The sequence below is a fragment of the Cololabis saira genome, chromosome 18, assembly GCF_033807715.1.
Source record: "Cololabis saira isolate AMF1-May2022 chromosome 18, fColSai1.1, whole genome shotgun sequence".
Classification (NCBI taxonomy): domain Eukaryota; kingdom Metazoa; phylum Chordata; class Actinopteri; order Beloniformes; family Belonidae; genus Cololabis; species Cololabis saira.
Window position 1 is genome coordinate 260533 of NC_084604.1, and position 27771 is coordinate 288303.

Sequence of the window (27771 nt, forward strand, 5' to 3'; positions counted from 1 at the left end):
CTTCTTGTGCTCTTCTAGTCATTTCTGTGTAGCAGCAGCTCATGTTTTAAACTTTATTTTTATTCTCTGTTCTTTATTTTGGATGTTTAGTGAAGCAGGCAAAAATGAGGAGGAACGTGCAACAGCATCCAGCAATAACACTCCAACAGGAAATGTTTCAGTAAACATGCGCTTGCGTAATAGAGCGAGACCCAGAAGTCTGCAGGCGTTTGGAAAATCGGTTTTATTGTCCTGTAAACCTGCTAAGTTTACAGGACAATAAGGCTAAGAGGTGCTTGAGGATTGAAAAGGAAAACAAATGATGCCCTTGGTCTTTCCCCGTCGGGGCTCACCACAGATCATAACTGTCCACACATTGATTGATACATGTGATGCTGGAGACCTTGGCTGAGAGAAGGCCTTTTTGCAGCGGGGCCAGTGTGAGGGGTGACATCTGCTGCTAGTCTGAAACCAGAAAAACACAGGGAAACACACAACGGGCATACAAGCCCTGGAGATCTGTAAGAGAAAAAACAAACAGACACGAGAACAAGCAGAGACACAAACAGCAACCATTCCAGGTCCCTGAGACTGAATCAAAACTAGACTACTGCGATTATCTGTCCCCAAAACTGTGGAGTGAGTGTGTAGGTGAGTGAGCAGGTGTGTACGTCTGTGTAGCTGTGTGTGTGTGTGTAAAGTCAAAACAATGCTCTACCTGAACTGTAACTATTGTGGAGGAGGGAGGGAACAACCCGCCACCCGAGATAATAGAACCCGACAAGGAAGAACCCGAACCCAGGCCACCAGCAACCACACGGAGGACCAGAAGAGGGCGGGAGGAAATATCAGAAGCTTCTGCTGACATATAAACCGTTTCAAAGACACCGGCAATTGACTGTTAAAGGTTCTTCTGGTTCCTCCCCCCGCTTCACACGACCTGCACTGCAAAAACTCAAAATCTTACCAGGAATATTTGTCTTACTTCTAGTTAAAAATCAAAAAATCTCATTACACTTAAAACAAGAGTCATTACCAGAAAAATAACTTGTTATTTGACAATTTTCACCTGTTTCAAGTAAATTTTCACTTGAAATAAGTAGAAAAATCTGCCAGTGGGACAAGATTTATCTTCTCATTACAAGCAAAAAAATCTTGTTCCACTGGCAGATTTTTCTACTTATTTTTAACTAACCATTTTAACTAGAAATAAGACAAATATTCTTGTTAAGATTTTGAGTTTTTGCAGTGTGCTCTTTGGCTGAGGTGGAGCAGAAAGTCGTAAATGGAGATATTTCTAAACAGTTGCACATTTAACCGTAACTGTCTGCGTTATTTTGGTTTCATGAACCGAGCCGGTCACAAAGCAGGGATCTTTAGACAGAAGCAGAGAGCGGAAGGCCATCTGTCCGCTCGGGTTCTTAGTCCAACGGGAAGATTCCAAACACCTGTTAGGCGTGTTGGCGAGATCAATATCAGCTGCTGACATTTCCCGGCTCAGGTTGTCGGCGTCCGCCGTCCAGATGCCCTGTCCCGCCCCTGGTGAGGAAGGTGTGCCCCGGTGAGGGGGGGGCTTGCTGCAACGCTCCCCTCATCTGGACCGTCCCGCTGCCAGCCCCGGGAAGACGGGATGATCCACTCGCTCAAGTATGCCGCTCGCTCCCTCGTGCCTCCCTGTTGCTGCCAAGCTGGCAGGAAAAGCATCAGCATCTGTTCTTCCTCTGGCCCGGGTTTCTCCTCTAGCTGGAATCGCTGCTTGTTACTCTTAGCTCTTCACATTTTCTGTTTCATTAAGTCGCCAATAAAGTTTATTTGCAAGGATTTGACACTTAATGGTTATAAAATCAGGGCCAGTGGTTTAAAGCTATCTAAGCAGTGCGATGATTTGTAAAATAGTGAACGCAGCCAATTATCAGCTCATAAAGGATTTATTTTAGAGGAACTTCCAGTTCTGTTAACTTAATCTTTTGATGGGGACTTTCTGCCCGTTATTTGTGTTCTTCCCCGTCTACAGCACAAACACAGAAATACTAGGTGCAGAGCAGGGGGTTCTCCGAATGTGGTCCTGAGCTAATTAGGTTGAGTGTCAGCAGGTCAGTGACCTGGTTGGGAATAAAAGGAGCATCTGGTCCAGATTCAAGAGGGGTGCGGTGGGGGGTGGGGGGAGCATCGGGCTTGTCATCAGCGCTCAGCATAAAAGTCTGCAGATGGTACAGAGGTCTGGAGAGGATGATTCATTCATTCATTCATTCTCATCAGTCACTACGTAGTAGACGGGTCCAGTGGCCGAACCGACCCACCTCTAGACCTTTTACCATCATTGTTAGTCAACCCAGTAAGGACGCTACTGAGCAAAGAACACATACTGGGTCCAATGTTGTGAGAGGCGGTGCTGCTGATCTCTATCCTTCTCTATTAAAATGTCCCATTTCTTAGTTGAAACATGTGCAGGAGGTTCTGTTGTAGATGTCACACAGGTTTATGAGGTTCACAAATCATTGTGTTCAGTTTTTATTCGCAGTTTTGCAGAAAATGGGTTTAAAAAAGAGCTTTTAGAGACAGTTGTCAGCATTGCCATGCTGTTCTTCTCTGTGGCCGGACAAGTCGTTCTTCACTGTGGCCGGACAAGTCGTTCGCTGTGGCCGGACAAGTCGTTCGCTGTGGCCGGACAAGTCGTTCTCTGTAGCCGGACAAGTCATTCTCTGTAGCCGGACAAGTCATTCTCTGTAGCCGGACAAGTCGTTCACTGTAGCCGGACAAGTCATTCTCTGTGGCCGGACAAGTCGTTATTCACTGTGGCCGGACAAGTCATTCTCTGTAGCCGGACAAGTCGTTCTCTGTAGCCGGACAAAACGTTCTCTGTGGCCGGACAAGCCGTTCTTCACTGTAGCCGGACAAGTCGTTCTCTGTAGCCGGACAAGTCGTTCTCTGTGGCTGGACAAGTCGTTCTTCTCTTCCTGGGTTGTCGGACCCTCTCAACCACCTGCCAGCAGACATCTTGGTCTTCTTTGGGAACTTAGAAAAGTGACTGGTGTTGTGCTCGCCCATGTGCCCATGTGAACTTATAAAATGTATGAACACTTTGTGAATGTGTATATTCAACTTTGAAACGGCTCAGCTGAAAATCGGCTGCAATGTGCCTCCTGGTGATCTCGGCCGAGATAGTCCGTTTGCGACCCCCACTGCCTAGCCCGAGATAGCAAGTTTATGACCCCTAGAGGGGGGGTCAAAACAGATCAAAGCAAGCAAGGAAAGTTTCTGCCAGGGAAACAGACTCCCTGGGGATGTACGACACCCCCTGGGGGGGAGCCGGACACAGCGGAGCCCGAAAACCAGGCCTCCAAAATGGTACTGCTTCTTAAATACCAGCAACCCCCCCAGCCTGGAACCCGCTTTAATGTGCCTCTTTGAACAGGCCTCCGTTGCCATGAACTACAACCCCCAGCATGCCTTGCGTGGGGGGGGGGGCGGCGCCTACAAGCGGCGCGCATCCAATCACAAACGAGGCACCGATGACGTCACCGCAGCGTGCGTAGGATCAAAACCCTGCTGCTGCTCCTTTTCTCTCTCTTCCGATCACCCTCTCATCCGAGCTGGATCGTTTGGCTCTGGGCCAAGATCCCATCTTCCTTTCTCCCCCCGGCTGGGGGGAGGTGTAAGGCCCCATCGGGCCGCTCCGTTGGACCTGCAGCCCGTTGAAGCCGCGGTGCGCGGAGCCGCCCCCATCACCTGCTTCACGTATCCCCGGTCCCTGGGAGCTGGAAAGGGGGGGGAAGCCGCTCCGAAGCTCGGCCCCGGCCCAGGGTGAGACCCGTTCCTCTATTCTAACCTCTCTCTCTGCTCTTAAACTTCACCTGAAAGGACCTGTGGACAGCCTGCCCCGCGCAGAACCGAGACGCATCCCGCCGCCCGTCCCGGGGCCACGCGCTCAGGCCGACGGGCACCAGCACTCAGAAGAAGTAGACTGGCCCTGCGCGCCCCCGAGACGACGTGATAGCCTCCGGACCGGGGCTGGAGCGCCGGCTGCTTCAGCTGTACCCCCGTCCTCTCGTGATTCCAGAGTCAGGAGGAGGAGCGGGAGAGGCGGGAGGACTCTCTGGGATCGGACTCCGACCAAAGACCCGGCAGGAACCCCTGATCGGCACCCGGAGACCCGAGGAGGCGTGAGGTTTTGAGACCTGGGTGTATGAGTTTAACTGGGAGTGTTACAGAGCTAAATCTGCGTTCAGAGCTGAGATTACATCATCATTGTTATCATTATCATGTTTGATTATTTGGTAGTCGTTGTTTTCTGCCGTAGGCACGTTTTAAATGCTGCGTTCGCCATCCGGTCCGATTGCACGTGGCCCAGAGGGCGCGTCCATGCTTAAATACCACAGAGTTCCGCCATCTTTAAAATACCACCCTTTAAACACTGCAATATTTTAAACTGTACATGTTTGTGATATCATTTTTATTATTGCCTTGATTTCTTTTTTTCATTCCATGCATTTAACTTTCATGTCATATTTTTCTATTGATGTTTTTCTAGTTAATTAATTGTTTTATGATACTTAAGTTCTGCCATCGGGATTTATTGGGTATCCATTTACATCTTCTTTGATATGTAGATAAATTCTGATTGATTTTTAATGAGTGATTGTTGTTATTTCATGCCAGATTTGGTCACAAATTGATTTGTTTAAGCAGAGCCTAGTGTTCGGATATCACGCCTTCATTGTTATTCTGTAAGATATAGTAAGATTTGCTGTTCTGCAGGATAATTCAAATCATATTGAGACTGATTTTCTGCTGTTAAAAGTTATCATTTCCCTAGATTAAGGCCTAGGGTGGTGCCCCGAGGATTAAATTTATCATATTGATCATTCAATTTGATAAATAGTCAACTTTATTAATTATTAATAATTATTAATACAATTATTAATAACCCTTCGATAACTAATCAGCCAAGCTACCTGAGTTGCACAACACTGGTGTTCCCAGTAGCTAGTACTCCCATCGTTTTGTATTTACACTTGAAAGCTTTTAGAGACAGTTGTACCGGCTGTGTGCATGTTGATGTCGGACCGGTACTTGGGAGGCAGAACGAGATCTGGACGTGTTAGTCAGTCGGGTCTGATCTGGTCCCAATGTTGAGGATCCCTAAAGGATCCCAGGTGTGATCACATCAGCAGGCTCCTCCATCAGCGATGCTCGGATAAAAAAAAAGTCCTGCTCGCATCTTCACGACCGTAAAGGTTAAACAAAAATCATTTCCCCCTGATTCTACCCACTCCTGCCGTCTTCTGACAATGCTGCACAAAGTTCAATTCAATTTTATTAGGGCCCGAGCACCTTCAGTGCGAAAGCCCTATTGTATTTGCAGGAATTTTTATTAGGGCCCGAGCACCTTCAGTGCGAAGGCCCTATTGTATTTGCAGGAATTTTTATTATTAGGGCCCGAGCACTTGCAGTGCGAAGGCCCTATTGCATTTGCAGGAATTTTTATTATTAGGGCCCGAGCACCTTCAGTGCGAAGGCCCTATTGTATTTGCAGGAATTTTTATTATTATTATTAGGGCCCGAGCACCTTCAGTGCGAAGGCCCTATTGTATCTGTAGGAATTTTTTTTTCTTTCTTTTTCTTTCTTTCTTTTTTCTTCTGACGAAAGGAGGGCCTTTTTGCCCCCCTAAACGTGCCCAAAAAGTCACCAAATTTTGCATGCAAGTCATGCCTGGCAAAAAATTTGATATTTAATGGTTTACATTAATGGGCGTGGCAAAATGGCTCAACAGCACCCCCCGGAAAACTTTGTGCCTCAAGCCCCACAATACGGTTTGACGTACATGCACGAAAATCGCTACACACCTGTATCAGTACACAACTTAAAGAAAAGTCTCTTGGCGACATGGCCGAAACCGAACAGGAAGTCAGCCATTTTGAATTAATCGTGTCACTTTGGCGCAATTTATGCCATTCCTTCGGCAGTTAATACGGCCCGAACCGTAACGTGCCCCCAAGTGTGTTATACATCAAAATGTGCGTCTCCATCCTGCGACAACACGCATTACTTTTCTCTTTCAAAAGCGTTACCGTGGCGATGCTAGACGCCAAAAAGCATGCCCACCCTTCATCTGGTTGGTTCAGACAGAAAAAACTTTGCGCCTCAAGCCCCATAATACGGTTTGACGTACATGAACGAGAATCGGTACACACCTGTATCATGTCGCAACTTTAAGAAAAGTCTCTTGGCGCCATGGCCGAAACCGAACAGGAAGTCGGCCATTTTGAACATTCTGAATTAATCGCGTAATTTTGGAGCAATATGAGCCATTCCTTCGAGAATTAATACGGCCCGAACCGTAACGTGCACCCAGGTGTGTTATACATCAAAATGTGCGTCTCTATCCTGCGACTACGTGCATTACTTTTCTCTTTCAAAAGTGTTACCGTGGCGACACTAGACGCCAAAAAGCGCGCCCCCCTTCATCTGATTGGTCTATATTTGATAGTTCCCCAAAAGTCACCATATTTTGCATGCAAGGCAGGCCTGGCGATAAATTTGATATTTCATGGTTTGTATTAATGGGCGTGGCAAAATGGCTCAACAGCGCCCCCCGGAAAACTTTGTGCCTCAAGCCCCACTATACGGTTTGACGTGCATGCAAGAAAATCGGCACACACCTGTATCATGTCGCAACTTAAAGAAAAGTCTCTTGGCGCCATGGCCAAAACCGAACAGGAAGTCGGCCATTTTGAATTAATTGTGTAATTTTGGCGCAATTTATGCCATTCTTTCGGCAATTAATACGGCCCGAACCGTAACGTGCACCCAGGTGTGTTATACATCAAAATGTGCGTCTTCATCTTGCGACTACGCGCATTACTTTTCTCTTTCAAAAGTGTTACCGTGGCGACGCTAGATGCCAAAAAGCGTGCCCCCTTCATCTGAAGCGATAAATTTGATATTTCATTGTTTGCATTAATGGGCGTGGCCTAACGGCTCAACAGCGCCCCCTAGAATACTTTTCTCTGCCATAACTTTTGAAAGGTTTGACATAAAGAGTCGTGGGTGGTGTCATGGGACTCGGTATTGAGTCCTTGACCATAATTGGTGAAAATTAGCCCCGCCCCTTCTTCTGATTGGTTGTCCCGATTTTCTGCTATAACTTTTGAATGGTTTGACATAGAGAGTCGTGGGTGGTATCATCAGATTCTGTATGGAGTCCTTGACCTTCATTGGCCTGAATTAGCCCCGCCCCTTCTTCTCATTGGTTGTCCCGATTTTCTGCTATAACTTTTGAATGGTTTGACATAGAGAGTCGTGGGTGGTATCATCAGATTCTGTATGGAGTCCTTGACCTTCATTGGCCTGAATTAGCCCCGCCCCTTCTTCTGATTGGTTGTCCCGATTTTCTGCTATAACTTTTGAATGGTTTGACATAGAGAGTCGTGGGTGGTGTCATCAGATTCTGTATGGAGTCCTTGACCTTCATTGGCCTGAATTAGCCCCGCCCCTTCTTCTGATTGGTTGTCCCTTTTTTCTGCTATAACTTTTGAATGGTTTGACATAGGAAGTCGTGGGTGGTGTCATTTCTGATATGCTTATGGGGGGCGGTGGCCGTGAGTGCGAGGGCCCGTTCATCGCTGCTTGCAGCTTTAATTTATATAGCGTCTATTACAGGGGTGGCCAACCAGTCAGAGGCTAAGAACCACAATTGGTTACTATGTTACTGCAAAGAGCCACATCGTATACATGCACACATCAACTGCCCATGATCCCTCACTCCCTGCTCTCTCTGAGACATAAAAATACCATTAGAAAACGGAAAGATGAAATCCTGCAATCTGATTGATTGTTAACTGTGGTATAATGAGGATATTATTTTTCATTCCATTGTATAGAGTATACTGTTTATATTCTGTAATTATATATTTTTTACTTATTTTTACCCTTTCCCTGCATGTGTGTGTTGAGTGTATGCTGCTGCACAAAGTGAATTTCCCCATTGAGGGAGAAATAAAGGACAATCTTATCTTATCTTATTTTATCTTATCTTATATACCACGGTTTCTATTCTAAAGCCTTATCACAGCATATCATTCCGTGTCAGGGAAGCAACAACGTATCCATGACAACAACCAACTGTTACATATTTTTTGACGGTTACAGCAGGTAGCAAAAAGTAGCTGGTGTTAAAGTTTATTTTCGTTAAGAACTAATTAGGTATGTTCACGGTAAACTTTGATCTCCTGTGTGTGTGTGTGTGTGTGTGTGTGTGTGTGTGTGTGTGTGTGTGTGCGCGCGCGCGCGCGCGCGCGTGTGCGTGCATGCGTCCGTGCATGCTCCTGTAGCAACCTTCTCTTTGATCAAACTGCTTTGTCTCCCTCCGGTCTTGTTGTGTCCAGTGAATGACGTGGAGGAGAGCGAGGGGCTGCCGTTACTGGACAAACCCGGCTGGTACTCCCAGGGCAACTGGCCACACCTCCAGGATCTGCTCAAGACCATGACGGGAAAGCCGGAGCCCAAGGTACGCCGGAGCCACTAACCCCGGATTCACACCAAAAGGGCCACGGGCGTCATAGGCGTTGCCATTCATTTTCTATGAAAGCGCTGCAAGAGGCCTCGGAGGCCACGGAGGCGTCGGAGGCGTCCAAAGTGTCAATATGAAGTTGAAAAATCTCAATTTGTAGCAGCGGCGACGCCGAGGCAGCGTCCAATCACAGACCGGGATTCCCGAAGCGAGAAGCCTCAATGCAGATTGTACTTTCATGTACACACAAACGTACACTCATTCACATGCACACATGAGCAGAGCTGTGCACTAACAAACTTATCTTATCAGGAATTAATATATTCCATCCAGCAAACTGACATTTTTGCTGATTTGACTGCCGTTTTTACCTGATCTGCTCATGTGAAACACGTAACTGATGGTTGAGGAGCTGTATGGTCCCAACGATTTTATTTGCTACATCGATCCAACGCACAAAAATTAAAAACCATGCTTATTCATTATCACAAAACACAGTTTAAACATGACCAAATCCGCTACGACCCGGTGTGTCAGTGTTCACTGCAGACAGACTGCAGCTTCACCAGGACCAACGATGGTTGATGTTGATCCAGGACCAACCTGGTTAAGTAGCATCAAACTCACTCTTATCTACGCAGAAATAACGCAGAAATATAGAGAAGGCTTCCCGAAGTGTGATCCATGGTGAAATAGGAAACTGAAGATGTGCAGCTATATATAGATATGTGTAGACTATATGCACTTTGTTCCCTCCAGTTCTGACGTGCAGCTTGAAAGCCCCGCCCACTGCAGCCGTCGACAGGCGATTTTTGACACTTTCGGTCTAAATCCAGGGTAAGATCCCAGAAGCAGCCGGGCCTCTGGTTGAAGGACGTCTCAAACACACTTTGAGGTTGACTCCAACTTCAGTTCTTGGCAGAGCTTGAAAGTGATGAAGGCTTCATGATAGATGGGCTCAGGGAGATTCGCACCAGTGTGAAGAAGAGGAGGAACATGCTTCCTGGCCTGACTGTTGACAGGTTAGCTGAGTGTCAGTGCACCCAGAGTTCACTGATAAACGTACAACCCAGCATATTTGGAGGGACAGTTGTTCACTTTTCTTGATACCTGTGTAGTCAGGCTTTTTTTCCATCCCATTTATATCAGTCTTGGGGGGGGGGTTATTAAATTACGTGAGGATGGTGAATCTATTGGGTTCATATTGGCTGAAAGAATCTTAGTAAATCCAAGAATGTTTTTTTTTTTTGAGTCAGCTTTAATGATCTGCTAGAGAAGGAAGCCAAACCTGGGAGGCATCGAGGTCCGACACTACTGGAGATAAAAGAGTGATAAAAGTTGCTCATCATGAGGAACACCAACTCCACACAAGGAGAACAACCAGGGTCCAAGAGCAGGAAACAGAACACAGGCCAGAACTAGAGGCATCACACCAACCTTTTCTTCTCTGATCATATCATGCTTGGACAAGTCGCTCTCCGTGGCCGGACAAGTCTTTCTTCACTGTGGCCGGACAAGTCTTTCTTCACTGTGGCCGGACAAGTCTTTCTTCACTGTGGCCGGACAAGACATTCTTCACTGTGGCTGGACAAGACGTTCTTCACTGTAGCCAGACAAGTCTCTCTCTGTAGCCGGACAAGTCTCTCTCTGTAGCCGGACAAGTCTCTCTCTGTAGCCGGACAAGTCTCTCTCTGTAGCCGGACAAGTCTCTCTCTGTAGCCGGACAAGTCTCTCTCTGTAGCCAGACAAGTCTCTCTCTGTAGCCGGACAAGTCTCTCTCTGTAGCCGGACAAGTCTCTCTCTGTAGCCGGACAAGTCTCTCTCTGTAGCCGGACAAGTCTCTCTCTGTAGCCAGACAAGTCTCTCTCCGTAGCCGGACAAGTCTCTCTCCGTGGCCGGACAAGTCGTTCTCTTTCGCCGGACAACTTGTTCTTCCCTGTGGCTGGACATGTTGTTCGCTGTGGCCGGACAAGTCGTTCTCCCCTTTGGCCGGACAAGTCATTCTTCGCTGTGGCCGGACAAGTCGTTCTTCACTGTGGCCGGACAAGTCGTTCTTCACTGTGGCCGGACAAGTCGTTCTTCACTGTGGCCGAACAAGTCGTTCGCTGTGGCCGGACAAATCGTTCGCTGTGGCCGGACAAGTCGTTCACTGTGGCCGGACAAGTCGTTCTTCACTGTGGCCGGACAAATTGTTCGCTGTGGCCGGACAAGTTGTTCACTGTGGCCGGACAAGTGATTCTTCACTGTGGCCGGACAAGTCGTTCACTGTGGCCGGACAAGTCATTCGCTGTGGCCGGACAAGTCGTTTGCTGTGGCCGGACAAATCGTTCGCTGTGGCCGGACAATTCGTTCCCTGTGGCCGGACAAGTCATTCTTCTCTGTGGCCGGACAAGTCATTCTTCTCTGTGGCCGGACAAGTCATTCTTCTCTGTGGCCGGACAAGTCATTCTTCTCTGTGGCCGGACAAGTCATTCTTCTCTGTGGCCGGACAAGTCGTTCTTCACTGTGGCCGGACAAGTCGTTCACTGTGGCCGGACAAGTCGTTCTTCACTGTGGCCGGACAAGTCATTCTTCTCTGTAGCCGGACAAGTCGTTCTCTGTAGCCAGACAAGTCTCTCTCCGTGGCCGGACAAGTCGTTCGCTGTGGCCGGACAAGTCGCTCTCCGTGGCCGGAGAAGTCGTTCACTGTGGCCGGACAAGTCGTTCTTCACTGTGGCCGGACAAATTGTTTGCTGTGGCCAGACAAGTTGTTCACTGTGGCCGGACAAGTCACTCTTCACTGTGGCCGGACAAGTCACTCTTCACTGTGGCCGGACAAGTCGTTCACTGTGGCCGGACAAGTCGTTCACTGTGGCCGGACAAGTCGTTCGCTGTGGCCGGACAAGTCGTTCGCTGTGGCCGGACAAGTCGTTTGCTGTGGCCGGACAAATCGTTTGCTGTGGCCGGACAAGTCATTCTTCACTGTGGCCGGACAAGTCGTTCTTCACTCTGGCCGGACAAGTCGTTCTTCACTGTGGCCGGACAAGTCGTTCTTCACTGTGGCCGGACAAGTCGTTCTCTGTAGCCGGGCAAGTCGTTCTCTGTAGCCAGACAAGTCTCTCTCCGTGGCCGGACAAGTCGTTCGCTGTGGCCGGACAAGTCGCTCTCCGTGGCCGGACAAGTCGTTTGCTGTAGCCGGACAAGTCGTTCACTGTGGCCGGACAAGTCGTTCGCTGTGGCCGGACAAGTCGTTCTTTGTAGCCGGACAAGTCGTTCTCTGTAGCCGGACAAGACGTTCTCTGTAGCCGGACAAGTCTCTCTCCGTGGCCGGACAAGTCGTTCTCTGTAGCCGGACAAGTCTCTCTCCATGGCCGGACAAGTCGTTCTCTGTAGCCGGACAAGTCGTTCTCTGTAGCCGGACAAGTCTCTCTCCGTGGCCGGACAAGTCGTTTGCTGTGGCCGGACAAGTCGTTTGCTGTGGCCGGACAAGTCGTTTGCTGTGGCCGGACAAGTCGTTTGCTGTGGCCGGACAAGTCGTTTGCTGTGGCCGGACAAGTCGTTCTCTGTAGCCGGACAAGTCGCTCTCCGTGGCCGGACAAGCCATTCTTGTCTTCCTGGGTTGTCAGACCCTCTCAACCACCTGCCAGCAGACATCTTGGTCTTCTTTGGGAACTTGGAAAAGTGACAGGTGTTCCCAGTAGCTAGTATTCCCATCGTTTGGTATTTACACTCTTGGAGACATTGCCAACTTTTGTAAAAGTCGTCAGGTTTAGAAGGAGCTTCTTTGTAGATTTGTTGAGATTTATTTGGATCTTGTGACTATTTAATTCTGGCTCACCGTGGTCCAACTCCTCACAAGCTACGCCTGAAAGGGCAGGTCATATTTTTACATTACTTTCTAATTCCGGCTTGAGAGTAACAGAATGCAGAAGGCAGCGGCGCGTTGGTGAGGCTGACGTGGAGCACTCGTCATCGCCCCCTCCCCAGCCCTCCCCTGCTTCTCCTCAATGCCCCGTCTGTTCCCAGCCACGTGGAGAACGCTCTGCTGGAATCTCAGAGCTTCTTTAAACAGTCCTCCAGGATGACCCCGGGCTCTTTGTGTTGTCGCTCCTCTCCACTTTCACCTGGCGGCTCTGAGAGCAGGTGGCCTGAATGGAGGCATTCAGGGAAGATTAGCGCCGGCGCTAAACACGGCGCCGAAAATGTCGGGGGGTCACAGCCGGGCTGCAATCATCCAGACTCGGAGTCTGGCTCACTCCCTCAGGAGGTGTCGCTGGTAGACAGCCGGCATTTAACACCAGGGAAGAAGGTTCTTTTCTCAACAGCTTTTATCAGACCACAGACTAACTAACGATCAAATAAACTGATTTACCTTGCAAATACACTTTAGTGTCATGTATTGGTATTGATGAATTGATTGTTTTGCCGGATCACCAACACTTCCTGACAGACGCCATCCATCTCCACCAACAATCATGCCGATACAGAGCAGATTTGCACTGCTACAATGAAAGGGCTAAGGGGGAAGCTAACGCCTGGACTTGAGACTCGTTGGGAAGCTGCTGTGAAAGATGTGAGATGTGTTAGGGAAACGTACATATTCAGGGTTAACAGCAAAGGACAAGCACCAACAGCTGCACTTTGACCTGTTGAACAATGAACCAGTGTCCCAGAAACAGCTGATGACTCGGTCCTCTTAAGGATAATGTGACTGTATCCATCAATAATGACTCCCTTCTTTGATATGTTGCCTAAGCGCTGGAATCCCAGGACTCTGTAAATATTTATCACAATGATCCCATGACTCTGGCAGCAGCGCTGCTGAGCAATGGGAGGTTGGGGGGGGGTTCCATGTCTGCTGGAAACGTGACTCCTGCAGCCGCGGCCCCTCAGGCCCCAGTTTTCCTGCCCGTTTGTTTACATGTGGCCGAGGCCGCCTGAATCACAGCGTGGCCCCGGGGGGGGCGGCTCCTGGAATGTTCTGCATCCTCTTTATGGCCCTCTGACTCCTGCAGGGAGGGCCGGCCTCGCCACACACGCAGAGACTTACGCCATGGACGTGTCTCGCCCTGCTTGAGAAGGTCGGGCCAGGTCTCGGTGATTCACTTCTCAAACGTAGGCGAGCGAAAGCCGTCAGCTGGTCTCTCACACAGAAGAGAGCTCCATTGGGGCAGAGCCGGAGGCCTCCTCACACTTATGGCACTTTTCCACTAGCACCTACTTGGCCAAGTTTCTTTTCCATAACAATCCAGCACCTTGAGCAGAAGTAGGAGGTTGGAGTGAAGCTGCTGTGACGTATTTGATTGTGTGATCTAAACGAAGAAGACAACAACAATAAAGATGTAGAACCTGGAGGAGATGATAGATGTGCTGCTGGGTCTGTGGTAAAAAATGAGAGAGAGAGAAAAGCTTCAAGCGGCGACGCTTTTTTTTTGTTAGTTTGTCTCAGCGCTGCTGAAAAGTCAGCTGGAGCCGTGAGCAGCTATGAAGAGACAGAGCTCCTGGTAGATCTGGTCGTTCCTTATCGCCATCTAGATCCCTTTTTAATTCTCTCTTCAGCACCAGGTTTATGAACATCTGCACCTCAGAGTTGGATCATGAAACAGACTTTTGCTGCCAATGCTGGTTGAATAAAATTAACAAGAATCCGTCAGAGTCTCTTTCTCTGATTTCCTCATCCTGACTCAGACGTCTGACTCCAACCCCCCGACCAATCGGTGGTCTGTAGTGTGATGATGTCAGATACAGACGACTCAGCAGCTTAGAACCTCGGCAGAATAGATACAGAAAAAGTATCTACTCGGCACGTTAGACCCGTAGTTGAAAAGAACGAAGGCGAGTCGAGTCGGGCTGAGTAGGTGCTAGTGGAGAAGCACCATTAGTGACATGTAGTTGTCTTGTGTTCATTATGTCTTCAGTGTTGATAGCTTTGTGGTTCTCTTTTGTTCAGACAAGGATTCAAACTTTTCTGACAGTTTCGGCAGAACTTCTGCCTTCTTCAGAGAGTGTCACGTGATGGAATGTGACAATGTTTCAAATAAGTTATTTTTCTGGTGTTATTTTTCTGGTGATGACTCTAAATGTTGAAATAGCAGTAAAACCACATTCATGATGAAATGACATAAGGGATGGAAAGGAGGGATGGCAGTTTTACAGGGGGGATGATTTGGACCGTTCTTATTTCAGGGGGGGATGATTTGGACCGTTTTTATTTCAGGAGGGGATGATTTGGACCGTTTTTATTTCAGGGGGGATGATTTGGACGGTTTTTATTTCAGGGGGGGATGATTTGGACCGTTTTTATTTCAAGGGGGGGTGATTTGGACCGTTTTTATTTCAGGGGGGGATACCATCCCCCCTCATTCCCCCTCAACTCCAGTACTGGATTTGACAGGCCGGCCACGCCCCCCGCTGTCCTCCCGCCGCTCCAAGATACTGGTCCATGTGTGAGAGCATGTACGCTCCCTCATCTCTGTTCATCGTGTATTGTCCATGTTTCCTGATCTCTATGGCCTCCATGATCCAGCGCTGGTGCCGATGACTCTGGCTTTGTCCCAGTTCATGATGTGATTCTCCCTTTTGCAATGGTCCGTTATGGCTGACTTATGGGTCTCTTGCAATGCCTTTTCTTTTAGCGGGGGGCGTGACCGACCTGTCAAATCTGACAGGTTGGTCACACCCTCATAGTAACAACAGCTGATAAGACGTGTCACATTCCATCATGTGACACTCTCTGAAGAAGGCGGAAGTTCCGCCGAAACTGTCAGAAACGTTTGAAGGTAAGACCTCGGATCCTTGTCTTAACAAAAAAAAACCACAAAGCTTATTAGTGACATGTGTCAGAACAGAAAAAGGTGTTTGTGAGTTGTAATCAAAAAACAGTTCTTCCAGAAGCCTTGAAGGCTGGAGTCCGTTTGTTCACAACAACCTCCAGAAATGAGGTTTAACTAGGTATAACTTTTAGACCCCAAAAGAATCTGAAAGGCTGCAGTTTTTCTGGAATCAGAGACGGCAGAGATCAGGGTGGAGATCTGGGCGGAGAAGAGGGAGGGGGAAGAGGGCAGAGATCAGGGAGGAGATCTGGGCGGAGAAGAGGGAGGGGGAAGAGGGCAGAGATCAGGGAGGAGATCTGGGCGGAGAAGAGGGAAGGGGAAGAGGGCAGTGATCAGGGAGGAGATCAGGGCAGATCGGGGGGCGACGTCTCAGCGACAGCTGAAGTTTAATTGTTTAATTGTTTAATAAGGATCCCCATTAGCTACAGCATGACTGCAGCTGTCCGTCCGCCAACATTTTAAAATAATACAGTATATGATAAAAGCAAACTGTTGTGCCACAGCGGTTGCACTGTTCCAGTTATCAAGAGTTATTAATAATTTTATTCAACAATTATTAATAATTAATAAAGTAGATTACTTATCAAATTGAATTACCAAAATGACTTAATCAAAATCGGGGCACCACCTGGATTCCCAGGAAAAATGATAACTGTAGCAGCAAATCAGTCTCAAAAATAGATATTATTCTGTAAATCTTACTATTATCACTACAGAATAACCGTTGAAGGCAATTACTAGTTCGGCTCTAGCTCTGTCAAACAGCCATTGTGACGAAATATGTGCAAACAACACAAACAACTTCTCATTAAAATCCATCAGAATTTATTTACATCCAGGTACCAAGCAGATAAGCCATTTAAGCCAAGCAGATGGTAAAAGCGACACCCAAATAAATTCTGAGGGCGCACTACGTTAAAACATAAAACACTAACCATCAAGAAAACAACAAGACTAAAACGTTAACTGCATGAAGGGAAAACAAATCAAAAATAATAAACACGTGGTACAAAACGATCATCTATGTTTCAAAACACAACGTAGCAACACGTGTCCGGCAAACGGTCAGCCCTGTGGTATTTAAAGATGGCAGCGCCCTCGCCACGCCACTTGCAATCAGACGGGATGACAAAGACGGCATTTAAACCGTGAATAACTGGCAAAAATGGCGTCACAGAATAAACAAACAACAATAATGCCGGTAGTTGCCGGCGTTACACAGTAATATGCGTACAGTAACTTCATTAAACACAAATTTAGCTCTGACCCGCTCTAGATTAAACTGATCACCCAGAACCATAAACCTCACGCCTTCCGGTCTCCGGATCTGGGGCTGCGGGCTCTGTCAGGGTGATCAGGTTTCTGCCGGGGCTTTCCATGCGGCTCGGTTCGGCTCAGTTCCTCTGTCCTGCAGGGATCCTACGGGCAGATGGCTCCTGCGGGGCTCTCTCCTGGTCCTAACTTTGAAAAGAAAAGACGTGCAAGCGTGCAACAGCCGGGGCGATCTCTCTGATCCCGGAGCCTCTTGACGCGGCCTCCAGGTGCGGGACAGCCCACTGTAATCAGGCTCCCATTTCATCACCGAGGCGCGGGTTGATGTGGACAGCTGCCGGAGGATCTGCTTCTCGGGCTGATGTGGACAGCTGCCGGAGGATCGGAACCTCCTGGCCAAAGAACTCAAAACAGAGATAAAGTTAGTAGGAGCATGGAAGCCGGCGGCGCCGCAGCGCTCCGGGGCCGCAGGGGGGCGGGAGACCGCTACGGATCTCCCCACAGGATGATCCGATGCGGGCACGTTTTCTCCCCCACCACCCTCCGGGGGGGAGTTCGGTCAAGCCACGTCGGAACCAAGCTGGAGCCAAGCTGGAGCCAAGCTGGAGCGAGGGGATGCAGAGATGATCAAGATCAGAAGAGAAGAGAGAGTTTGAAGAGAGGCAAAACGCTTCTGATCTAATACAGAAAAAAGAAAGAAAAAAATACATTCATCAAACCAACTATGTTTCAATTTCCAGCAGGTCAGACAATCAGTCTCAGCAAGCTGCTTGTTTCAGTGATCTCTATTTCAATGTTCTATAATTGTTAGTTATACTGATTCAAAAGATGTTGCTTAACTAATAATGTAAATGTTCTTAAGCTGTTCTCTCCAGTCACGTGTGTTTCCGTGTCCCCCCTGCAGGTGGTGTATTTCGGGGACAGCATCAGGTCAGACATGTTCCCTGCCAGCAGCTTCAGCCAGTGGGAGACGGTGATGGTCGTGGAGGAAATGGAGGGGGAGGGCGTCTCCAAAAGCAGCGCAGCCACGTTCAACGAGGCCCAAGCTGAACCGCAGGAGAAAAGGGGAAAGTTTGAGGTGAGTTGACTGGAGCAGCTGTTTGTGTTCAGCAGGGTCTCCCCCACCCCCAGCGCCGGCCCTCTCCTTACTAGAGACTTTTACCGCGCTGCATGTGCAGACGGGAATGTCTTCCGGATGCCATTGCTCTGAGTTGCTCCAATATCCACGAGAACATGTAAATCCAGGAGGGATGATGCGGATGGATGCAGCACAGGCCGGTGCATCCACGGTGCAGGTCGGGTGGTAGAGGGCTGCGTTGGGAACGGGCGGGTTGAACTTTGCTGTGGGCGGCTAAAAAAAACACTGCAGGATCAGGATGTAGTCTAGCGACAAGATGGAGATCAATGATGTGGAAAAGAACCTCAAACAAGGTCTTTACAAAACAAAGACAAAGCAAGGCCAGTCAGATATTTGGAGAAACTGTGTTTAGTGTCTGTGCAGCATCTTGGAAGAGAGACGAGGGATTGGAACCTCAGTCGGTCAGCAGCATTCTCTTCCTCCACAGCAATGTAAAAGTGATTCATTTGTTAAATTAATTCGCTCCATTCGTTAACTTTGTTTATTTCATGTTATTTTTTAGTGTTATTTGAGCGACTCACAGCTACTCTCATTGCTATAACCTCAATCTCATAATTGATGCCTGCACGAAAGGTGAAATAGCTTGTGCGATGATGACAATGATGGATTTGCTTCTAACTTTAGGTCAGGTGACCTATGAACTGTCAATTATCCATCAAGCTCCACAATGATCATGTTAACAATAAATCAGATAGATTTGTCCAGGACGTTTTGAAAAACACCATCATTTACACGAACCAGCATAAATAAGCTGTTACGGTGCTATGAGCAGCCAAACCTGCAGGGGGCAGTGTAACGAGAAGATAGTCATGCTAGCCAATCAGAATCCTGGAAAAAAACATCAACAAATGACACGAGTAACTACAGTTTACAGATTGTAATCAGGTCGTACACATGACGCTGGTGACGTTTCTGTCTCATAATGTGACGTTCTGAAGCCTAAATGTCCGTTTCCCTCCGTTTACAAGCAAATGTGAAGACGGAGTTTTTGCAAATCTCCACTTTGGAGTTTTCAGAAATGATCGTTTTTGGAGACTTTGAGCTTCGTTTTTCGTGTAAACGAACGGCCAAAATGCATGAAAACACCACTGTTTTTTTTTTTTTGTTTTTTTTTTTACCTTGTCTGCACACATATTATTGATTGATACCATGACGGTAGAAACCAAAAGTGTATATATGTGCATTATTACTATATTTAATATATATACGCACACATATGCATACACATACATAAATATACACATACAAACCCAGTGTTTTTTTTTTTTTGTTTTTTTTTTTGTTTTTTGTTTTTTTGGGGGGGGGGGGGGGGTGACGACATCCACTGCCAATCCAGGAAGCAGGAACACACGGAGACACACGTCAAGCACTGGAAATCTGCAACAAAAACCACAAACAAAGCACGAAACCGGCACGGAGCCAACCAAAACAATAACAGCAATCGACCTAAATCTTGAGATCTGATCGCAGTCTGAGCTAAGCTATCGCTATCGCTACCTAAACCCAAAAACTAGAGAGCCAGCATGCAGGTGAACAAGCCAGTGTGTATGTCTATGTGTGTGTGTATGTATATGATCATGCGTGTGTGTGTGTGTGTGTGTGTGTGTGTGTGTGTGTGTGTGTGTGTGTGTGTGTGTGTGTGTGTGTGTGTGTGTGTGTGTGTGTGTGTGTGTGTGTGTGTGTGTGTGTGTGTGTGTGTGTGTAATAAGCCAAACAAAGCTCCACCTGAAGTGTATAGTGGGGGAGGGGAGGGAGCAACCCCGCCACCCGCGAGACCAGAGGCCGACACGGAAGAGCCCGGAACCCAGGCCACCGGCAACCCCACAGAGGGGAGAAGTAGGATAGAGGCAACCCACCACCTGCGAGCCCCCCCCCCCCCCCCGGCGGCGGCCGAGGGGGCCCCCACGGCGCGGGAAGAAGCAGCAAGGGATCCCGCGGCGGCGGACCGCGACCCAGGCAATCCCCGGCCACCCGTCCGGGCCGGACTCACCCTTCAGGCCAACGACCCCCACCCGGCAGGGGGCCAGCCTGCCCGGAGAGACAGAGCCGCCCCGGCCGCCGTCGCGGGCAGGCGCACCCGTCCCCCACGAAAGTGGCCCTCCAAGACCAGAGGGGTGCCCCGCCGCAGAGGCAGCGGGGGGGACCGGAGACGGGCCCGGAGAGAGGGAACCCCCCAACAAGGCGACACCCGTGCAGGCCCGACAACGGAGGGCCCCAGACCCAGGCATCCCATTCATTCATCCATTCACCTATCCGATACCTATACTAATAATAATATACTATACATAATAATAATGCTAATTAAAGCTGCAAGCAGCGATGAACGGGCCCTCGCACTCACGGCCACCGCCCCCCATAAGCATATCAGAAAAGACACCACCCACGACTTCCTATGTCAAACCATTCAAAAGTTATAGCAGAAAAAAGGGACAACCAATCAGAAGAAGGGGCGGGGCTAATTCAGGCCAATGAAGGTCAAGGACTCCATACAGAATCTGATGACACCACCCACGACTCTCTATGTCAAACCATTCAAAAGTTATGGCAGAAAATCGGGACAACCAATCAGAAGAAGGGGCGGGGCTAATTAAGGCCAACGAAGCTTAAGAACTCATTACAGAGTCCCATGATACCACCCACGACTCCCTATGTCAAACCATTAAAAAGTTATAGCAGAAAAAAGGGACAACCAATCAGAAGAAGGGGCGGGGCTAATTAAGGCCAACGAAGCTTAAGAACTCATTACAGAGTCCCATGACACCACCCACAACTTCCTATGTCAAACCATTCAAAAGTTATGGCAGATAAAAGTATTCTAGGGGGCGCTGTTGAGCCGTTAGGCCACACCCATTAATGCAAACCATGAAATATCAAATTTATCGCCAAGTCTGGCTTGCATGCAAAATTTTATGACTTTTGGAGAACTATCAAATATGGACCAATCACATGAAGGGGGGGGCGGTCCTTTTGGCGTCTAGCGTCGCCAGGGTAACACTTTTGAAAGAGAAAAGTAATGCGTGTAGTCGCAGGATGTAGACGCACATTTTGATGTATAACACACCTGGTTGCACGTTACGGTTCGGGCTGAATTAACTGCCGAAGGAATGGCATAAATTTCGCCAAAATGACACAATTTATTCAAAATGGCCGACATCCTGTTCGGTTTCGGCCATGGCTCCAAGAGACTTTTCTTTAAGTTGTGTACTGATACAGGTGTGTAGCGACTTTCGTGCATGTACGTCAAACCGTATTGTGGGGCTTGAGGCACAAAGTTTTCCGGGGGGCGCTGTTGAGCCATTTTGCCACGCCCATTAATGCAAACCATGAAATATCAAATTTAGCACCAGGCCTGCCTTGCATGCCAAATTTGGTGCCTTTTGGGGAACTATCAAATATGGACCAATCAGATGAAGGGGGGGTGCGCTTGTTGGCTTCTAGCGTCGCCACGGTAACACTTTTGAAAGAGAAAAGTAATGCGTGTAGTCGCAGGATGGAGACGCACATTTTGATATATAACACATCTGGGTTCACAATACGGTTCGGGCTGAATTAACTCTCGAAGGAATGGCATATATTGCTCCAAAATTACGCAATTAATTCAGAATGTTCAAAATGGCCGACTTCCTGTTCGGTTTCGGCCATGGCGCCAAGAGACTTTTCTTTTAGTTGCGACATGATACAGGTGTGTACCGATTTTCGTTCATGTACGTCAAACCGTATTATGGGGCTTGAGGCGCAAAGTTTTTTCTGTCTGAACCAACCAGATGAAGGGTGGGCGCGCTTTTTGGCGTCTAGCGTCGCCACGGTAACGCTTTTGAAAGAGAAAAGTAATGCGTGTGGTCGCAGGAGGGAGACGCACATTTTGATGTATAATACACCTGGGTGCACGTTACGGTTCGGGCTGAATTAACTGCCGAAGGAATGGCATAAATTGCGCCAAAGTGACACGATTAATTCAAAATGGCCAACTTCCTGTTCGGTTTCGGGCATGACGGCAAGAGACTTTTCTTTAAGTTGTCCCATGATACAGGTGTGTACCGATTTTCGTGCATGTACGTCAAACCGTATCGTGGGGCTTGAGGCACAAAGTTTTCAAGGGGGCGCTGTTGAGCCATTTTGTCACGCCCATTAATACAAACCATTAAATATCAAATTTTTCGCCAGGCCTGACTTGGGTGCAAAATTTGGTGACTTTTTGGGCACGTTTAGGGGGGCAAAAAGGCCTTCCTTTTGTCAGAAAAATAATAATAATTAAAGGGGCAAGCAGCGATGAACGGGCCCTCGCACTCACGGCCACCGCCCCCCATAAGCATATCAGAAATGACACCACCCACGACTCTCTATTTCAATCCATTCCAAAGTTATAGCAGAAAATCTGGACAACCAATCAGAAGAAGGGGCGGGGCTAATTAAGGCCAACGAAGCTTAAGGACTCATTACAGAGTCCCATGACACCACTCACGACTTCCTATGTCAAACCATTCAAAAGTTATAGCAGAAAATAGGGACAACCAATCAGAAGAAGGGGCGGGGCTAATTCAGTCCAATGAAGGTCAAGGACTCCATACAGAATCTGGTGATATCACCCACGACTCTCTATGTCAAACCATTCAAAAGTTATAGCAGAAAGTCGGGACAACCAATCAGAAGAAGGGGCGGGGCTAATTATCACCAATTATGGTCAAGGACTCAATACCGAGTCCCATGACACCACCCACGACTCTTTAAGTCAAACGTTTCAAAACTTATGGCAGAGAAAAGTATTCTAGGGGGCGCTGTTGAGCCGTTAGGCCACGCCCATTAATGCAAACCATGAAATATCAAATTTATCGCCAGGCCTGACTTGCATGCAAAATTTGGTGACTTTTTGGGCACGTTTAGGGGGGCAAAAAGGCCTTCCTTTTGTCAGAAAAATAATAATAATAATTAAAGCTGCAAGCAGCGATGAACGGGCCCTCGCACTCACGTCCACCGCCCCCCATAAGCATATCAGAAATGACACTTACGACTCTCTATGTCAAACCATTCAAAAGTTATAGCAGAAAAAAGGGACAACCAATCAGAAGAAGCGGCGGGGCTAATTTTCACCAATTATGGTCAAGGACTCAATACCGAGTCCCATGACACCACCCACGACTCTTTATGTCAAACCATTCAAAAGTTATGTCAGAGAAAAATATTCTAGGGGGCGCTGTTGAGCCATTAGGCCACGCCCATTAATGCAAACCATGAAAAATCTAATTTATCGCCAAGCCTGGCTTGCATGCAAAATTTGGTGACTTTTGGGGAACTATCAAATATGGACCAATCAGATGAAGGGGACGCGCCCTTTTTCGCGTCTAGTGTCGCCACGGTAACACTTTTGAAAGAAAAAAGTAATGCGCGTAGTCGCAGGATGGAGACGCACATTTTGAGGTATAACACACCTGGGCTGGGTGCACGTTACGGTTCGGGCCGTATTAATTGCCAAAGGAATGGCATAAATTGCGCCCAAATTACACAATTAATTCAAAATGGCCGACTTCCTGTTCGGTTTTGGCCATGGCTCAAAGAGACTTTTCTTTAAGTTGTGCCATGATACAGGTGTGTACCGATTTTCGTGCATGTACGTCAAACCGTATTGTGGGGCTTGAGGCACAAAGTTTTCCAGGGGGCGCTGTTGAGCCATTTTGCCACGCCCATTAATACAAACCATGAAATATCAAATTTATCGCCAGGCCTGCCTTGCATGCCAAATTTGGTGCCTTTTGGGGAACTATCAAATATGGATCAATCAGATGAAGGGGGGGTGGGCTTGTTGGCGTCTAGCGTCGCCACAGTAACACTTTTGAAAGAGAAAAGTAATGCACATAGTCGCAGGATAGAGACGCACATTTTGATGTATAACACATCTGGGTACACATTATGGTTCGGGCCGTATTAATTCTCGAAGGAATGGCTCATATTGCTCCAAAATTACGCGATTAATTCAGAATGTTCAAAATGGCCGACTTCCTGTTCGGTTTCGGTCATGGCGCCAAGAGACTTTTCTTTTAGTTGCGACATGATAAAGATGTGTACCGATTTTCGTGCATGTACGTCAAACCGTATTATGGGGCTTGAGGCGCAAAATTTTTTCTGTCTGAACCAACCAGATGAAGGGTGGGCGCGCTTTTTGGCGTCTAGCGTCGCCACGGTAATGCTTTTGAAAGAGAAAAGTAATGCGTGTTGTTGCAGGATGGAGACGCACATTTTGATGTATAACACACTTGGGTGCACGTTACGGTTCGGGCCGTATTAACTGCCGAAGGAATGGCATAAATTGCGCCAAAGTGACACGATTAATTCAAAATGGCCGACTTCCTGTTCGGTTTCGGCCATGTCGCCAAGAGACTTTTCTTTAAGTTGTGTACTGATACAGGTGTGTAGCGATTTTCGTGCATGTACGTCAAACCATATTGTGGGGCTTGAGGCACAAAGTTTTCCGGGGGGCGCTGTTGAGCCATTTTGCCACGCCCATTAATGTAAACCATTAAATGTCAAATTTTTCGCCAGGCCTGACTGGCATGCAAAATTTGGTGACTTTTTGGGCACGTTTAGGGGGGCAAAAAGGCCCTCCTTTCGTCAGAAGAAAAAAGAAAAAAAATTCCTACAGATACAATAGGGCCTTCGCACTGAAGGTGCTCGGGCCCTAATAACGCGAAGAATTCCTACAGATACAATAGGGCCTTCGCACTGAAGGTGCTCGGGCCCTAATAATAACGCGAAGAATTCCTACAGATACAATAGGGCCTTCGCACTGAAGGTGCTCGGGCCCTAATAAAAATTCCTACAGATACAATAGGGCCTTCGCACTGAAGGTGCTCGGGCCCTAATAATAAAAATTCCTGCAAATACAATAGGGCCTTCGCACTGCAAGTGCTCCGGCCCTAATAATAATAATAATACTACTAATAATAACCATCTTTGTATAATATAATATTCATAAATTATTAAGTTTTGATGTCCTGCCAATGGAGGCTCAAATCCTCCATGGCAGGACCCTTCCATACCGCATTCTCACCGACACAGACATACAATCACGCACCGTTTCCCCCTCCCCGGGGGGGTCCAGCACCGCCAGAAGGCACCCCAGGCTGCACGGCGGGCCCCGCCAGGCCCCGCCAGGCCCGGGTAACCCGACCCACCTGTCCCAGGCCGGTGAGGGAACGCGGGTGATGTGGGACCCCCTCCCTCCCCTGGTGTTGAGTGCGTGTGATTAATGCCATAAAAACAGGGAGGGGGGAGGGCCAAGTATCGATTGACACCGACCCCCCCCCCCCCCTCCCGAACTACGTGTCCTTGTCAAATGTATTTATTAAGTGTTGAATGTGCAGTGTCTATTTTGCTGTTAAAACCGTGAGGCGGGGACTGCCGGGCCACGTGGGACGGTGCCCCCCACGACCCGGACCCCCCGCCCTTCGCCTATGTGCGTATGAATCGTGTAGGGGGGGAGAGAGGGGGAGCGGAGGCCGAAGCCAGGAAGCAGGACCAGCAAAGCCGGCCCTGATAAGACACCCGGGTCCCCCCACCGGCCATCCAGTAGACGGGGGCCGGCCCTCCGAGCCGGGCCAGGGCCCCACCGCACTTCCACGGGCGCCCCCGGCGCCGCCAGAGCCCCCAGACGGAGGGGGAAACGGTCCAACATCCTCCCATTCATACTGACAACATAAGACATAGATACCTGGGAATGGTGCCACCCCGCCGTCGCGCCCGCCCGTGCACCCCCCAGTCAGGGGAGGCCCGCTCCCCGGACCCGGCCACACCCCCCCCCCCGAGGCCACCCCGGCGGACACCCCAAGGGTCACGGAGTCCCCACATCCGCAGGGGCACTTGGCCCCCGCCCAGCGACGGAGGACCAAGGCAGCAATGCCCCCCCAGCGCAGACAGCCACCCCCCACCGAGGCAGGGCCGGGCCCTCCGGGTGGGACCCCCATGTCCACAGCCCAGCCCCCCCCGGGAGGCCCGGAGACGCCCAAGCCACAGCCCCCCGCCCGAGCCCTCCCCAGCCACCCCCCCCACCGCCATGAGGCAACCCCCCCCCCCCATAGGCCCCCAAGGCGCTAGGGACAGGGCCCCGCGGCCCCCCCCACCGCCCCCCAGGGGCCACCAGAGGCCCGCGCCCCAGACCCCCCAAGCCGACCCCCAACCCCAAGGGCTACGAGATCACCCCCCCCCCCGCCCCCACTAGGTAACGAAGCCAATAAACGGGGACCACAGAGAGTGCAATTCAGCCGAATGTTGTTCAGTGGAGGCAGACATTATCTCACTACTAATATGATCTGATAAAATATTCCTAAAATGGTTGATACATAAACTGGATTTTTGTTTCCAATTTACTAGAATGGTTTTCTTTGCGATACATAAGGCAGTGAGAACCCGGTGTGTCCAATTAGGATCTATTTGAGTGTCTCCCAGGTGACCTAATATACATACCGTGGGGCACACTGGGATTCTGTGGTTGATCCATGTGGATAAATCCTCACAAGTCTCCTTCCAGAACCTCTGTACCGGTGTACAGAACCATAAAGCATGCATATAATTATCTGGGGTGTTCTCTGTGCACTGTGAACAGATATTAGAGGTGACAAAGCCCATCTGGAACATCCTTTGTCCAGTATAATGTATTCTATGAAGAACTTTGTACTGTATAAGTTGTAGGTTTGGGTTTTTAGTCATAGTAAACGTATTTAAGCATATTTGTGACCAAGAAAGCTGGTCGGTATTCAGAGAGAGATCCGCTTCCCACTTAGAGATCAGGAGAAAGACTGAATCGTCCAGTTTAGACACTAACCTGTAGAGTTTTGATAACAACTTTAAAGTGCTTAGATTCAATAAATCTATTATCTTAGCGGGAAGTTGTAAATCTAATTGGCTAATTTTGTATGTTTTATTTATTATTGCCTTAAGTTGTTGATACTCTAAAAATGTATTCCTGCTAACTCCGTATTGAACAATAAGTGTATTGAAAGGTACAAACTGTCCTCCTACAATTACGTGCTGTAAGTACCGTATTCCTTGATCTCTCCATTGAACGAAGTTAACCATCTTTTTATCATTTTTCACGATGTCTGGGTTGTTCCATATGGGTGTACGGTCACATGGAAAAAGTTAAATTTTAGCTATTTTAAGAAATTCCCACCAAGCTGATAAGGTTGTGCTAATATTAATGCTTTTGAAACATTGATGATGTTTGATACTTTGACTAATGAATGGTAACTCTGAGATTTCTAGTTCATTACAAAACACTTGCTCTGAGTCCAGCCATTGACTATCTAAAGGATGATCTTTTGACCATTTTACAATATACTGTAACTTACTGGCTATGAAGTAGTACTGAAAATTAGGTAATTCTAAACCTCCATATTCTTTGGATTTTTGCAATGTCTTTAAACTAATACGTGGAGTTTTATTTTTCCACAGAAATTTTGATACATATGAGTCCAACGATTTAAACCAGGAAAGAGGGGGTTTGCATGGTATCATTGAGAAAAAATAATTTACTTTTGGTAAAACCATCATTTTAATGGTGGCTATTCTACCCATGAGCGAAATGGGGAGAGAGCTCCATCTAGAAAGATCATCTTCTATTTTCTTTATAAGCTGAACATGATTTAATTTTATTAACTCTGACAGCCTAGGGGAGATGTTTATGCCTAAATATCTAATGTTCCCTGATTGTAATTGAGTATTTGTTATATTCCTAAAATTGCAGTTAACACACAAAACAGTGGATTTAGACCAATTAATAGAATAATCAGACAGAGATGAAAATCCCTCTATAAGTGCAATTGTCTGTGATAGTGAAGATCGTGAGTTCTGGAGGAAGAGGAGTACGTCATCCGCATAAAGACTTATTTTGTGCTCTAATATTTTACATTGTATACCTTTTAATATTTAGATTTTGTCTAATAGCTGCTGCTGAAGGTTCAATAAATATTGCAAATAATGAGGGAGAGAGAGGGCAACCCTGTCTAGTGCCTCTTTGCAAGGTAAAACTTGTAGAGATTTGATCATTTGTCCTTACACGTGCCTTGGG

General features: G+C 48.1%; 1 protein-coding gene across 1 annotated transcript in view; it reads left to right on the forward strand.

Annotated features, from left to right (window-relative positions):
• Nucleotides 1–27771, forward strand: part of nt5dc1 (5'-nucleotidase domain containing 1) — a 220510-nt gene that overhangs the window by 151943 nt on the left and 40796 nt on the right. Inside the window, exons 9-10 of the mRNA XM_061707416.1 lie at nucleotides 8368–8489; nucleotides 17481–17654. Coding sequence (XP_061563400.1) covers nucleotides 8368–8489; nucleotides 17481–17654 — 296 coding nt within the window. The remainder of the gene's footprint in view (nucleotides 1–8367; nucleotides 8490–17480; nucleotides 17655–27771) is intronic.